General features: G+C 48.5%; 1 protein-coding gene across 8 annotated transcripts in view; it reads left to right on the top strand.

Moving 5' to 3' along the window:
- CEP43 (centrosomal protein 43) overlaps nucleotides 1–15778 on the top strand; it is an 816584-nt gene that overhangs the window by 262136 nt on the left and 538670 nt on the right. For all 8 annotated transcript variants that reach the window (XM_069606648.1, XM_069606650.1, XM_069606649.1 and 5 more), the window contains one exon: nucleotides 9493–9627. In XM_069606648.1, coding sequence (XP_069462749.1) covers nucleotides 9493–9627 — 135 coding nt within the window. The remainder of the gene's footprint in view (nucleotides 1–9492; nucleotides 9628–15778) is intronic.

The following is a 15778-nucleotide window of genomic DNA, read 5'->3' as shown; positions in this document are numbered from 1 at the left end:
ACAAAGGTCTCTGGCTGCGTCTTTTATGAGTTGGGCCGGGCAAAGGTCGCCTTAGCAATTGGATGGCTTGAGAGAGAGGATTACTTTCTCTACCTCCAGGGTGGAGGTTTGTGCGAACGTGAATCGAACAGTTGATGTTTCTTTGAGTAGGGATTGGTGTTAGCCTGGGATAGTTGATTGAGTGAGGCTTGCTTCCTAACTCTTTTCTTTTGGAGCATGGTTACTTTGTTAGATAGTGCTTGTTGTATATCTGTACACCAGGTTTTATCTTTAGAGCATATATCCGGAATGGGTATGGGTGACTCTAGTTCCTTGAGGATGGTGAACATTTTCCTCATGCTCGAATTAGCATTAGATATACGCTTGTTATGAGTTTTGCTTGGCCATTTGGATTTCCTTTTTGTAACGTGAGGAGATTACCATTAGTTTATTTTTGTGCTCTTCTGAGGGGTTTAGTCTCCATAAGGATTTGCAACTCCTCTTAAATTGTCATAAGTCCTTTAGTTCTGGAGTGAACCATTTGTTTAGGTGGGATTTGGGTTTACATGGTCTGAGTTTTAGAGGGGCGATGTTGTCAAGAGTGGTTAGCATAGTTGTGTTATACTCTTCAACAAGCGTTTCTGGGTCTAGGTGCTCCGATAGTTGGTTAAGAGTGGGTAGGATAGCAGGAATCACTTTATCCTTTGTGATACTCTTTTTATTCCTAATTGGACAGGGTGGGGCCAAGGTGGACACTAGAGGGAGTGTTCTAGAGGTATAGAGTTCGAAGGACACGAGGAAGTGGTCAGTCCAAGGTTGTGGTAAGATGGATGTGATGTTGGCGGTGCAATTGTAGTCTGCCAACCAATCAAGGATTCTCCCTTTGATATGGGTGGGTTCTGAAATGTTTTGAGTAATGCCCAGTTCAGTGAGGGTATTGGCAATGGTGGTGGCGTGTTTGTCTAAGGGGTCGTAGTATCCCAAATTAAAGTCCCCTAAGACAAGTAATTGTGTAGATATTTTAAGATTGTTGGAGAGAAGACTGTTAATATCCTCCTCGAATGTTCCAATGGGCCCAGGAGGTCTGTATATGAGGTGGACAGACAATGTTTAGGAATTAAGTAGTGGGAGTTTGATTGAAAGCACTTCACATGAATTGGAGATTGAGGTAGGTGTAGTTCTCATACCTAGGCTAGTTTTGGCGATGATGGCAATGCCGCTGCCTCGCATATTACTTCTATCCTGTCTCATTATGGTATAACCATCCGAGATCGCTAGTGACAGAAGGGGTCCTGCTGCATCGTTCAGCCTATTCCTCTGTGATAGCGAGGAAGTCCAACTTATTGGCCGATATTAGGTCGCAGATATCCGTAGCATGTGCAATTAGAGATCTGGCATTTATTAGTCCACCTCGTCTCAGTGTTAACCATGAAACGAAGTTAAGAATAAAAGAAAGGGATTTAAAGAGCCGTACCACGAATGAGCAATCTGTGGGAAATCTGACTATAGAAAGAGAAGACCCAGCATTCGCTTACCCCAGGAAAAGAATATAAAGTAACTTTAAAAATGTGATAACACGAAAGTACAAACTGTTGAAAAGCTGAACAAAGGGAGTGGAACGTCAATGGTAATACAGTGGAAAACGAGACCAGTATTCTCAGAGATAACTGAAGTGGAATATACCAAACCATAAGGGATAGCTACCCGAAGTCCCGAAAATATCCAAAAGGATACTGCAAAGCCTAAACAAGCGGATACACCTGTTGAAGAACCCTTGAAGGGAGATCCTAAAGAAAGAGGAATATTTACAAGGTCATTTGAAGGATTACAGAGACTGATCAAAGAAGTAACCGGAGGATATTTAAGGATCATATACTAATCTATCGACTGATACTAGAAGTATCCTAAGAAGAAGAGAAACATTCTCCGAACCTAGGTTAGTTTATATGGTGGTAGGGTCAGTTAAAGTAGATTGGGCAGCGGACTTCATTATTTGGACTTCTGCGACAGAATGACGAGCACCTTAGTAAGTCGGGTAGGGACCACCCATAGTGATAGGGAAAGTTAGGCCTTATTCTTATTTGAATACACCACCCTGAAACATTAATAGTCTGTGTCCTTTTTTCTGATCCACCACAATGCATAAGTCCAGCAAATATATTCAGCCAACAATGGCATAACCACACAAAGCATACGCTTACCCCCACAGTGTACACATTACAACATACACTTGAGCAAGAAAAGACCTAATTCCAGGAACAATATTCGGCCAACGTTACCATAACCACACACCGCATATACACCCTTACCCCAATGGGTATGCATCACAACATACCCTCACGGAAGGAAATATACATTTAGGCAAGGAAAGACATAACAATTTAATAGCAAACTATGCTATTGAAAAAAACAAAACTAAAGTGGCACATTACTGTAAAACCTAACACACGCCTTCAAGAGTATTGCCTAAAGAAAAATATTCCCCCCTCATTTGTCAAATATACTCCATCTACCCTAAAAATACTGTCAATCTGACTCTTAATGTTTCTGGTCAAAAATAAAATGTAGGCCATGTTCAACTGAAAATGTAAATATGCATCTGTTTACAGTTGTGCAAGCTCGATTATTTTCTATGGTTCGCACTTCCATAGTCCACATTTTCCGTGCTGCCAAAAAACAGAAAAAACAAATTTTTGTTTCTGGAAATAACCCTGCTAGGCAAGCAGATTAGTTTTAATTACAACGAATGTTAGTTCCTCTTCTGTAGCCAAGATCATTCCCACCATTGTGGATTAAAATGAAATCCGGCGGCTTGACTACATTGGGACAATAAACAAAGTTGCTGAAGAATGTCTTGCCATTTGCCGCCTCGATAAGAAAGCCATTCCGCCTTAATTTTACGGAATGGTGAAACACTTGGCAGTCGGCATGCATAATGCTCCAGCCAATACACCCAGGAGTCTCCCAACAATAATGACAATTCCCTACATTTGGAAAAAAAGCTTAAAATAACCACACACGAAAAAGTACATATAAAAAGGCGTGCGTAATGATCAACACATGGGTAAAAATATACAGACGTGCATGCCGAATTACAATAATTTGCATTGCATACAAAACAACATACGCAAACACATGCATACCATACAATACACAGAATTTCAAACAAACAATGTGCACATGTATACTGTAATAATGCTGCACCTATACGAATACTCACGCGACTGGGAAAAATGCTGTAACACTACAAAGGTACTTGATTCCCCCCCAAACTCCCCTTGCCCATCTAAACTGGGATGTCTGTCTAATCGCACCCTGTCCTGGTGAGAGGTTGAAAATTTCAGATTTTTACATGTTAAACTTCAACCCCACTATTATGCTAAATTCCCCCAGTTCTACTAATAATGTTGCAAGGGATGTCTCTGGTTCAGTCAGCACCAGTAACAAATAGTCACCATTATTTTATGTTCCTCCCCTCCGAAGGAAATCCCTGTAATATCCTCTGAGATCCGATAGTGCAAAGAGTAATGGGGATAACGGGCAGCCCAGTTTAGTGCCACACGTGATAGGAATGTGTCGATAAAATGTGTCTTGACAAAGGGATGTATCTCTTAACTATATAAATTGCTGGACAGGACTACCCCCAAGACAAGATGTCTTTCATGGAAAACTGGGAGAGAGAATTGTGCTTGAAACGCATATGGGAAAGGGCACATAAATCATCTAAATGCACAGCCATACAAAAGTAAATACAATTATACTGATGGTACCTCACACTGGTAAGTATTAATGGAGTCCACCCTAATTCTCCTCCCTATTTTTGGGGGGACTGTGGGGCTATAGAAAACCTGGGACTCATGTAGTGGGTCTGCACAAAGACACAAATTGTAAGGAAATGTTGGGGCACATAAAATATGACTGGTGTACATTTGCCCATGACTCCTCTGGTGTTGGTCCTTGGGGATGTTGTGGAGGGAAGTTATGCTTTGTATGGGACTATGGCAGAGTGAACTACTCATTTGTTAAATGCACCAGCCCCACCCTGACAGTGGTGGGTGAAGATATGGGTAGTAATGGTCATGGAGAAATAACAGCCCTGATCAATGGACGTTTTCTCAAGTTCATGAAATGTGGTCCCCTTTCCAGGAATATGTGAGAGAAAGGGAGCACAGTGGTCCCACAGAACTTTTGTCGTGAAAATATGGAAAGAAATATTGGGGGATGATATGCCAATAGAAGCAGAAGAGGTGAGGTATGATCGGTAGATTTTGGCAGCATGAATTATAGTAAATCTCCCTTTGATTCTGCATTGCAGCGATTTTATGTTGCTTATGATTTGTTACCATGTCTCCTAACCTGGCTATGCATATTATCATGGAGACAACCTGAAGGCATTATAAATGCGAGACTTTTGTTTCTGTGCCTATTGAAAAGTCATTAAGACTATTAAAAAAAGGGATTTTAACATCTTCAAAATGGAAACCTTTTTCGAAGTCTGGGATTTATTGATGCAATCTGTGACACTGAACATAAGAAAAATCTGTGCCTTATCAGTTTCTTGTTATGTGGTTATCCCAGTGCAGCTGTGGTGTCTGCAGAAAGTGAAATATATTTTATGAAAGTCAAATTATTTTCCAGTATTGTTTTCCACAAAGGGGTTTCCAGTGACATCCAGCTGGAGCTCACAGACTTTCGTGATTGGTCATTGTGTACCTGATTGTGTGTGGGGTGATTGGACTGGTTGGGGTGAGGAGGGGTGCCTGTTTGTGCCTCATGGGGAAAGAGTGAGTTTGCATTTGCATTTGTATTTTATGTATGTGTGTATGGGTGCATTTAATTGGTGGATGCATGTTTTTTTTTTGTTTTTTTTTTTTGTATTTTTTTGTATATGGTTTCAAGAATCTTTTACAAAACAGGTTACATAGAAGTAAAACAGCCATAATCATAATAAAAACATTCTAGCAACAAAATAGATTGTGTATGTACATGTGTATTTTAAATGAAGAAGCAGTGACTGAGCTGAGTCAGCTAAGTAACTTTATTTACATGTAGAATGCTTCAGGAGGCATTATGAAGTTAAGCTACAGACGAGGAGAGTACTGGGCAACCATTACCGAGGGCGGTTAGATGTGACCGCCTAACTCTTGTTGTGGAATGTGGAGGGAGGGAATACCGACAGAGGCAGATGTCATTGCCACACTCTCGCATCGCAGGCCCAAGGTTCCATATATGGCAAGCCTGCAGGGGGGGGAAGAGGATACATGATATAACAATATGCCATCAGTCAGTGAAAAAATAATTCATTAATATGTGTGACAGTCCCATTGAGCGAGCTTGTAAGCAGGCTGGGAGGGACTCGAGGGCCTGTGTAAGGGCACTTGCTAAGTGATGCCAACCCAAAAGGATGTATGTAGAGTATCGCCCAGATCCTCCACCCCATCCTCAATCACACAAAGCCATTTGCTCTTTTCTAGACATGGAGATTAAGTCACATTTGAACCGAACAAGCAGACAAGCATAAACAGTACCAGTATTTCCCATTAGGAAATTCAATGTGAGTGCATTCTGTATGCTCACTTGGTTTGTGCAACAGTCTCTGAAGCAGTGAAGTTGCTTAGGCAGCAGGAAAGGGGAAGCGAGCAGCATTCATGCTCATTCAAGGCACCCATGGTCTAATCAGTTGACCACTATGGCAAGGCCAACCTGACTCCCAGATGGCACCCTTTCCAATCCTCAGCTTGAGGAGTAGTGGACTGGCAATCAGTAGTTCAGGCACAATGGGTAGACGCGGGATGACAGTGGAACATGTAGTGAACAACCAGTCCTACGGTCAGGTCGATCACAGACACATGTATCCAAAAAAAGCTGATAGCACAGAACTGTATAAAGGGGGCAGTGGCTGAGCCAGTCTGCTGTGTTCGGAGAAGAGATGGCAGTGTGGAGAGAGCAAGGGCAATGGATGCATAAAAAAGCTATGGAGGAAAGCACAGAAGGTTGGAAGAAACGGATGAAAGCTTTGGAGGAGGTATAGAAGAGCTTAAGGAAGAGTTTGGAAGTAATCCAGGTAAGAGGGAGGGCACGAGGAAAACCGGAGCAAGGTTGAAACCATAGAGGGGTGGACAGTGGCGGCCATTGTAAGAAACAACACTTGACCTTGCCAAGTGAGCCAGCAGCTGGTAGAGATTCTGAGAGGTAAGACATGAGACTAGAGCTGCGGCGCAACTAGAAAAGCAGGGCAACGTCCATTAAGAACCTTGTGGACCTGTTCTGAAGGCTTGCAGGCTTAGACCTACAGACTCCCAAGAGAAACCTAAAGACCAGGAGAGAGGGAAGAGGCAGACTAGCAGATAACATGTGCTGCAAGAGGCAGAGATCCAGAAAAAAACCTGAAACCGGTTAGATGCAAGCACCAATCTGAACTCTGGACTGGAAAGCTCACCAAGGAAACTAAACGCCTCATAATCTGATACTGGTAGGCTCACTGAAAACCTGAGTCGAGAAGGCTATAGCAGAACAATTTAGAGTGCTCACAAAGTAAGAGCCTTTAGAAGGCCATACAGGCCACGGCTGGAGGCTGGCTCCCACGGACCTATAACTTGCAGCAAGCCTGTGGTTGCTTTAAGCTTGTAGCCAGTACAGGTCTCTGCACATTTCCTTTGGATGGGGGATGGTATGTTAACTTCAGCCTAACAGTTAGCCCAGCGGCAAATTGGGAATAACACAATTGTTATCTGGAAGTCCACACGCTATCTCCCAGCAGGTCCATCGCTCACGAGGTCAAAACACCCAGCGTCACAGTGAGCTAACATTTCCTAAAGCCGTCCAGGGCCAGAGGCTACCTGAAAGTGTCAAATCAAGGTACTAGCAACTGCGTACCTCCAAATCTGTGGATTACCTTTTTTTAATAGGACCTTTTCGTTTCAGTAGGTGTTTCCTTTGACATTCCTATCACTTGCTTCATTCCGTGTAAACCTTCACTCACTATTACGGAAAATATCTACATTTTATCCAAACTTTTTTTTTAGTAGAATAAACTGTTTGATCCTTACATGAGTGTTGGGCCTTCCGTCAAACCCTTGAGCTTTGAAAGATGGTACTGCTACTTTAACCAAGGGGTCCAATCCGCTCAGCTGTCTCCGAAAAGCAAGTTTCAAGTGATTCTGAAAAAAAGTTTTGAAGCAGTTAACTTGAATTCACAAAGGGGCTTATGAGTGAATCACAGCAGGATTGACTTTTTCATTAAATTCCTTCAAGACCAGCAAATGTGGGTGGTCACAGGAGAATTTTAGAGACATGTGTAAAGGGGAAAGAGGTGCACACCTCCAAACTGTGTGTAGTCTTAAAACCTTAGCGATTATAGTACAATTGTTTCTGTTAAGTATCAAAATGTATGTTGGTATGTGGAATAAGAAGGGATATGTGGCGAAAATATATTGTGGAGCCCTAGGAAAAGTTTATAAAAGTATTATGTATCTTTTGTGCTGTTTGCCCTAGCCTAAGTGCTTTGGAGAAACCTACTCCATGACACAAAACCAATTCAGGATGCAAATGGGCCATTTTTGTGTGACTATGGTGCAATTTAAACCTGTTTTCCCACAGTAGGGAAATGCACCTGATGTCTTTGTGGACATTCTTTTGAGTTGTTCGAGAGGGTCATACCTCAGAGAAACTGATTTTGTCAGGCGGGTGATTGTGGTCCACAAAGTCTTTATACAACATTGTAGGTACATGGTCTTATTGCATAAACTACTCAGCACGTTCATCTCAAATCTTAAGTGGATTCCATTGAACAGTTTGGCAGTATTAAGGCCTCGGAAGACGACTCCCAATGATTGGGAGGACACCCCAGTCACTTAGTCTCACAGTACCAATTTCTTTCGAGTAGGCGTTGCTGAGTCTTGACCTCTAAGGGTAGTAGGAGACTATTTCCTTCATTTGCAGTCTTAGATTTAATGGGATACTGCACCATTTCTTCTTCCAGGAATGATGGTAATAAAGGAGGCTTCCATCACCTCTATTGCCCGGAATCCGGACTCTTGTCCCTCCACCTTATTACTCCTGACTGGCTCCTACTCATCACGCCAAGCTGTGCGCTTGGTCCCATCAAATCATGTTTTCATGGCTACGAGTTGTCCTGGGTCAGTCTTGCCCTCCCAAACCATCCTAGTCTGGCCGACGAGGTTCTCCCTCTCCCAGTAATATTCTTCCAATTCCTTATTTTGACTTCCTCTTCACTCCCTCCTCCTACCACTCTGATCCTCTTCCCCCTACCACCTTCTGATTCTCTTGTCCTTCCACCTCCTGATGTTCTCAACCAACCTTCTCCAGATTGTCCTCTACTCTTTTCTTTCATTGCTGCATCCCCAAATTCCTTCTTCCCACTCTGGCCTTCTCCAACCTCATTAGCTCCTACTTCAAACCTCCACCCAACCTGATTGGTGCAGTGTTTTAAAAAATATATTGGTAACGCATCCCCATCGGTTGGGCTACTTGTTAGGGCCTACGTCTGTGAAGGTAAATGGCCGGGGGGCTCTGATTCGTCAAATCTGATTGTCACCTTGATTAGCCTAGGCTCATGAAGAACGACCAAGCATTTAAAAGGCTGGTGTTCCATTTTGAGTGGTGCTTTCCTTTCTGAGACTGGCCCTGTAGGCTGCTGATCATTTTGCAGTACGCGTTCACAGCTCATGGTGGTCTTTGAACGGAAGTATAGTAAAGACTAGATTAGCAACAGCAGCTCGAGCTGGTGATGCAGTAGGTTGGAGGTCTGTGGTGTTGCTTTGTTGAACAGGCCCTCAGAACAATATAAGATGTTGTCTGTGTAGATGTGTGCTACCGGGGAGCGACTGTAGCGTTACTCTATTTAGCAGACTCTTGGACTGAGCTTGCTGAGAAGTATGCCTTAGTGTGCTGGCTTGCTGAGTGGTCACAATGGCATGCTCAAAGTGATTGTGGTCGGCATGCACATGCGCTGAATACTACATGACCATTGTTAATGTGCTTCACATGTCTAAGCAGGTTCTTGGTAACCGGTTGCGAGTTAACTGGTGTATACGCTGCATGTTTCATTTGGCCCACCAACCTTTGCATTCGTACTTATTAGCTCTTAGAACATGTGACTGGTCCCCGCTTGAGGGCAGACTACACGTGAAATCACTATTCATTTGCAGTCCCCAGAGCAGGAGCTGAATCCCTTGAAAGGACACTGTCCTTGGGCCTTCTGACAATCACCTGCCACGAGACCGGGACTAAGTGTGGGTGAATAGCGGATCCTCCCATTAAACAGCCCATCACCCATCGTTCATTAGCTTGGGGAAGTAGATGACCCCATAGGGCAGAAAGGGGACTTTGTCACAATCTGTGGTAACTTGCACCAAAGAAGAAATTCTTTGTCAATTACAAACCAAAGTGTTCTGTTATTTGAGTTAAATGTAATGATCAGCATTTGGTTATTCTTTATCATACAACACCTTACAGCTTGTTTTTCAAAATGTATTTGTTTTTCTTATTCAGTTGAATGGCACGCAAGAACGTCAACATTTAGCACGCGATTTAGGTATTGTAGAAGAGGAAGGTGCAAAAAGTGGTCCCTTGCTTTTGGAATTGCTGAAACAAAGCCGTCAGAATAACAAGGGTTCAAGTGTTGAGGTAAGTTTAGCCACAATACCACATGGTGTGCATTCTATATGCCAACTTGTTGATTTAACATTTAATTACAGCAAGTGTACATATAAACTTTCAACATATTTAGAATTTTTAATTGTGCAGGTTATTGACAGTTTTCCCTAAAACACAAAAAAATGCAAATCTCTGTGGATGGGTAAAACGTTCACATGACATTTTGCACATTATACATTAAACGGAATCAAGCCAATAAATAGTTAAGGCCACCTGAGCTATCTGGTTGGAACTGAATAACAAGGGTCGCCAACAAGCTTTGGTTCAAGCATGCAGAGTAAGCGAACGTGACTAGGTGGACTATTTCACGACTAAATACAACACGTCTGCATCTACAGCTGTAGAGGCTACTTATAAAAGTGTTAAACTGTTGGCATTTCATTTTGATCATTAGGATATTGAAATTATAATTAGTAAATTAAAAAACACCTGATTTAGCAGCCCGGACTGTATAACCAACAGTGTGTATTTAAGGACAATCCTGCCCTTTCGGCAGACATTCTATTAAATCTATTTCTCCAGAATGGGGTCTGGCATGGATTCACATGCTCATGAATATTCCCCGTCGTCAGGCTGGGAATCCTCGGTAAAGAAAAAACCAGCATCAGTTTCGTTTCTGATCTGTCTTTCGTAGTAGTAAGCAATCACTGATCTCTGCGTCATACTGACCACAGCCAATGACTGCCCTCTACCTAAGCCCCGCTTCTGGCAGCCATCTTCAGATTTTTACCGCACGTTCAGGTGTTGGGATCCTCGTGCTATTGCTCTCGAGCGTTAGTGCTATTTTTCACGTTTTTTTCTCAAAAACTTCGATTTTTCGGTCAAAAGAGCCTCAAGCTCCACCGTTTCTTCATCCGATCAACGGGGACCCGTGTCAGATTCGTCTACGCCCCTCAAGGGTGAAGATTTCGTCGAGCCACGCTTTTGGAGGACTCCAGAAGTTTCTCAGGCCCATCTCGGACATGGCCCAGGAGAAGGGAAGCTCGACGCCCGGAAAGCTGTTCAGGGTCTGCCCTGGATGCCAGCTTCAGAATGTCTTTAAGGAGGACGAACACTCCTTTTGTCTTTACTGCCTACATGAGGACAAGACGCACGTGGAGAAGGACTGTGCGTTTTGCGGCAATATGTCGGAGCGGACCATGAAGGACCGCCATCAACGTCTCGCCAACTGGCTGGAAGGGAAGAGCCCGTCAGGCGAGAAGAAGAAGAAGAAATCCGAGCGGTCTTCTAAGACCTGTGAGGACGCCCCGGCGACGGGGGTCCAACACAAGGCCAAGCACCGCGAGTCCGCTGGCACCGGGAGCGCCGAACGGTTGGGCTCTACGGGCGCCAGGCAGGGCGCATCCTCCCCGGCACCATCAACCACGAGCCAACGCTCTGGTTCGGGTAAGAGGAAGGCCGAGCACCCGGCGAAGCTCCTGGAGAGGCCCCGGTCGAGCTCGAAGGCCCCATTGGAGGGAGAGCGAGGCAGTGTCCCTCCCCCCCAAGGAGAAGGCGGTGAGCGCACCTAAGGTGGTGAAAGCCTTAATCCATCCGGCCAAGGCCTCTATTGAGAAAGTCGCGGCGGCCCTGGCTCAGCCTGTGGAGGCTACACCAGTGGTGGCGACCTCGGGGCTCAGAGTCTCCCTGCCACCGCGGAGGGAGTCCTCTTTTATGCCCATCGACAGGACCCCCGTGAAACCTCCGACGGAGAAGAAAAAGGGGGGGCAGGAGGTCGTCGTGGATTCGGCCTCAACCTCTGAGGAAGAGCTGATCGAAGTCTTAAGCCACGGCGTTGGCATGGAAGAAGACCAGCCCGTCGGGAGGGATCCCGACATAGGATACGACGATAACGTCAAGGGTGCCGACGGGGCCCCTGACCGCCCGTCGGACTCCCCTCAACCAGCGCCGCAAGACAACTCGGCGGCCATTTTGTTGGCTATACAGTCCTTATGCTCAGAGATAAGGACGAGACTACCGTTACCACCAGCGGAGGAACCGCTCCCGACGGGGGACCCGGAGCCAGGCCCTTCTGGGAGCCCTCCCCCTAAGAGAAGAAGGATTCATCCTCCACCTCCTTTTCAGCCATTGCGCCCTGTTCAGCCCTCCTCCCCGTCCACAACTTGTGGGGATGATACGGGGACTGACACGGCCGCGACGGGTACGGACGACGAGGATCTGCCGTCGTCACCTCCCATCCGGGCTTCCCCGCCCAACGAGATTGGAGCGTTTCACTCCATGATCGCCAGGGCATCCGAGCTTTTCCAGCTCTGCCCGGAAGAGAAGAAGGAAGGTTTCCTTTATCAACGGCGCGAGGCCAAGAGGAAGACGGTCCTCTCCGTGCCTCTACTGGACGATATTTGGGATGAGGGCCTCGCCCTCCTCAAGAACCCATCCACGACGCCGGCTAGAAGGGATCGGTACGAGAAGAAGTACCGGGTCCCGGACGCGGCCCCCTTGTGCCTTCGGGCACAGCCGACCCCGGACTCGGTCGTCTCCGCGGTGGCCAGGAAGAAAGCGGGGGGGGGCGCGGCCTCTACGTCGACCTCCCCGCCGGACGGCGAGGGAAAGAAATTGGATACGATGGGACGCAGGGTCATTTCGTCTGCAGCAACGACGATTAAGGCGGCCAACGTCTTGGCTATCGTAGCCCGCTACGACAGGGAGTTGTGGTACAAACTGGCCCCCCTGCTGGACTTCCTACCGGACGACAAGAGGGCGGATGCCGTAGAGATCTTGCAGGAAGGAGAGGTGGCGTTGGACCACGCCATTACGATTGCGACGGACATCGCTGACACTGTATTTCGCCAGTTGGGCAACGGCGTGTGCCTTAGGCGGCGTGGATGGCTCAAGGCTACTGACTTCCGTCAGGACGTGCAGACCAGAGTCTTGGACATGCCGTTCGACGGAAACAACCTGTTTGGGAAAACAGTGGACGATTCCCTTCAAGCCATCAAGGCAGACACGGAGACGGCCCGGGCTCTTGGGGTTCTCCAGCAACGGCGGCCGCTCTTTCGGAGCGGCGGAGGCAAACAGGGTGCCTCCAAAGGTTCCGGCGGCGGATTTTCCACCTACCGTCAAGCGGCCCGTTCGTCGTCGCAGGAAGCTTACAGGGGACAAGGCAAGTCAGGCGGACCCCGCCGTCGCCAAGGAGGTCAAGGCGGCAAAGCCTCGTCGAAGCAGGACTGAACCGGCCATGGGGTCGGGCCCCCACCGAAGCACCCCGGTGGGAGGCCGGCTGGCGAGCTTCGTCAGCGTGTGGGAGTCCATCTCCACCGACCGTTGGGTGCTGGACGCCCTAGCCCAGGGTCACGCGCTCGAGTTTCTAAAGAGGTGCCCGCGCGTCCACCCTGTGGCCAGGAAAGAACATCACGTCCCTCAACTTCTCTTGGAGGTAAAGGCGATGCTCAAGAAGGGCGCCATCGAGCTCGTCCCAAAGAGGCTTCGGGGCTCCGGAGTTTACTCAAGATACTTCCTCGTGAAGAAGACGGGAGGATGGCGTCCCATCCTGGACCTACGACGACTGAACAAATTCATCAAGGCACAGAAGTTCCGGATGGTCGCCCTCCAACACGTCCTGGGTCAGCTGGAGGAGGGCGATTTCCTGTCGTCGTTGGATTTGGAGGATGCCTACTTCCATATTCCCATCCTAAAGGGACACCGAAAGTTTCTCAGGTTCGTGGTCCAAGGGCATCACTATCAGTTCAGAGCCCTTCCCTTCGGACTGAGGTCGGCACCCAGGGTGTTCACCAAGTGCCTCGCACCGGTGGCGGCACAGCTGCGCCGATAGGGGATCCACGTCTACCCCTACCTGGACGACTGGCTCATCCGAGCCAAGACGAAGGAGCTCGCCGTGGAGCACACGGCAAGGACCGTCCAACTTCTCACGGACCTGGGATTCTCCATAAACTACGCCAAGTCCCACCTGGTGCCCGCGCAAGAAGCACTGTTTCTGGGAGCGAAGCTCGACACAGTGTCGCTTCTGGCCTCTCCGTCAGAGGAAAGGACGAGGGCCATTTTGGGCAAGGTGCAGCGGATGCTGGTTGCGGACGCGGCCAGAGTGAGGTCCATCAAGTCCCTCCTCGGAATGATGTCTTCTTGCATTTACCTCATCCCCCTGTGCAGGCTCCGGATGCGCCCGTTGCAGGAGTTCCTGGACGCGCGCTGGATCCAGACGACGGGCAGCTTCGAGGAGAGAATCACACTCGACGAGAGTTTCCGACGAGCGATCCGGTGGTGGGGCACCCGCGCACATCTGACGGCGGGCATGGACTTCCAGACCCCTGGCCACCAGGAGACAGTGACCACGGATGCCTCCCTGGAAGGGTGGGGAGCGCACACCGAAAATCTGCATGCGAGAGGCCTTTGGCTCCCGACGGAGAAGTCCCTCCATATCAACGTCCTGGAGCTCCGTGCAGTGTTTTGGGCCCTCAGGTCCTTCCTTCCATCCCTCAAGGGCAAGGTGGTGAGGATCTTCACCGACAACACCACCACCATGTTCTACATCAGGAAACTGGGCGGAACCAGGTCCCCAGCCCTGTCCAGGGAGGCGCAGGATCTGTGGCATTGGGCCGTCGCCCAAGGGATGTTTCTGGTGCCGTTTCATCTGGCAGGGATAAAAAACACCATCGCCGACTCACTCAGCAGGGAGCTGCGCTCGTGCCACGAGTGGGAACTACGACAGGATCTAGTGGACCGCCTCTTCCGACGGTGGGGCACACCCCAGATCGATCTGTTCGCGACTGCGACGAACTCCAAGTGCCGGAGGTTCGCCAGCAGGTTTCCCCAGCCGAGGAGCATGGGCGATGCTTTCTCGTTCCCCTGGGAGGGCCTGTTTCTATATGCGTTCCCTCCATTGCCATTGCTGATCCGGCTCATCAACCAGCTCAAGAGGTCACGGTGCAGGATGATCCTCGTCGCACCTGCGTGGCCGAGGCAGATATGGTTCCCGGACCTTCTGGACTTGTCAGCGTCCCCGTCAATCAAGCTGCCAGTGGACGCGGATCTTCTCTCCAGGGAAGGAGGCGCCATCCTCCATCACGACCCGAAATCGCTGAACTTGCAGGCCTGGCTCCTGCAGCGTTAGAGTTTGGAGGATACGACATACCGGCCGACTGCAGAGAGGTTCTTGCAAAGGCCAGGGCGTCCTCAACTCTTAAATGCTACGGACACAAATGGAAGAGGTTCTCTGTCTGGTGCCACGCACAGAAGATTAACCCTCTACGGATTACGGCTCCCCAAGTACTGCCGTACCTACTGACGCTGGCCAAAGCTGGACTGGCGAACGCGTCCATCAAGTTTCATCTTGCTGCGATCTCCCGATACACCAGAACCACGGGGCGGACGTCTTTGTGGTCTCATCGTCTGGTGAAAGAGTTCATGAAGGGACTGTTCAGATCGTTCCCGCCGGTGAAGGCTCTGGCCCCGGCGTGGGAGCTCAACGTGGTGCTGACCTCCGTTCCAGCCTCTGCACTCGGCTCCGTTGAAGTTCTTGTCGTGGAAAACAGCGTTTCTTGTGGCCATCACCTCCGCACGACGGGTGGGAGAGATCCAGGCCCTTTCCTGCAAGGCCCCGTACTTGACTTTTCACGACATGAGGGTAGTGCTCAGGACACACCCCTCCTTCATGCCCAAGGTGCCGTCGGACTTCCACCTCAACGAACCCTTGGTGTTGCCTGTTTTCTTCCCGTCACCTTCGTCGCCGGCTGAAAGGACTTTGCACTCGCTGGATGTGGCTAGAGCGCTGAAGTTCTACGTGGACCACACGAAGTGTTTTCGGAAGACGTCACAACTCTTTGTGAACTTTGGACCTGTCAATCAGGGGAAGGCTCTCTCGAAGGCTTCCATTTCCAGATGGCTCTCCGGCTGTATCATGTACTGTCATCGGTTGGCAAACTGACCGCTGCCTGGCCGTCCGAGAGCCCATTCCACCAGAGCGATCGCAGCTACCACGGCGTTCCTATCTGGTGTGCCCTTGCTGGACATCTGCAGGGCTGCTACGTGGAGGTCGGCGCACACCTTCACGAAATTCTACTGCGTCGATCGGGATTCCAGGCAGGAGTCCAGGGTCGGCCAAGCAGTGCTGCGCAACCTTTTCGCCTAAGGTGAGCCTGGTGAGGAGGTAAGATTTGCTTAATGTTGA

The sequence above is a fragment of the Ambystoma mexicanum genome, chromosome 4p (assembly GCF_040938575.1).
Source record: "Ambystoma mexicanum isolate Mex_15411 chromosome 4p, UKY_AmexF1_1, whole genome shotgun sequence".
NCBI lineage: Eukaryota > Metazoa > Chordata > Amphibia > Caudata > Ambystomatidae > Ambystoma > Ambystoma mexicanum.
This window is presented reverse-complemented; position numbering and strand designations above follow the sequence as displayed.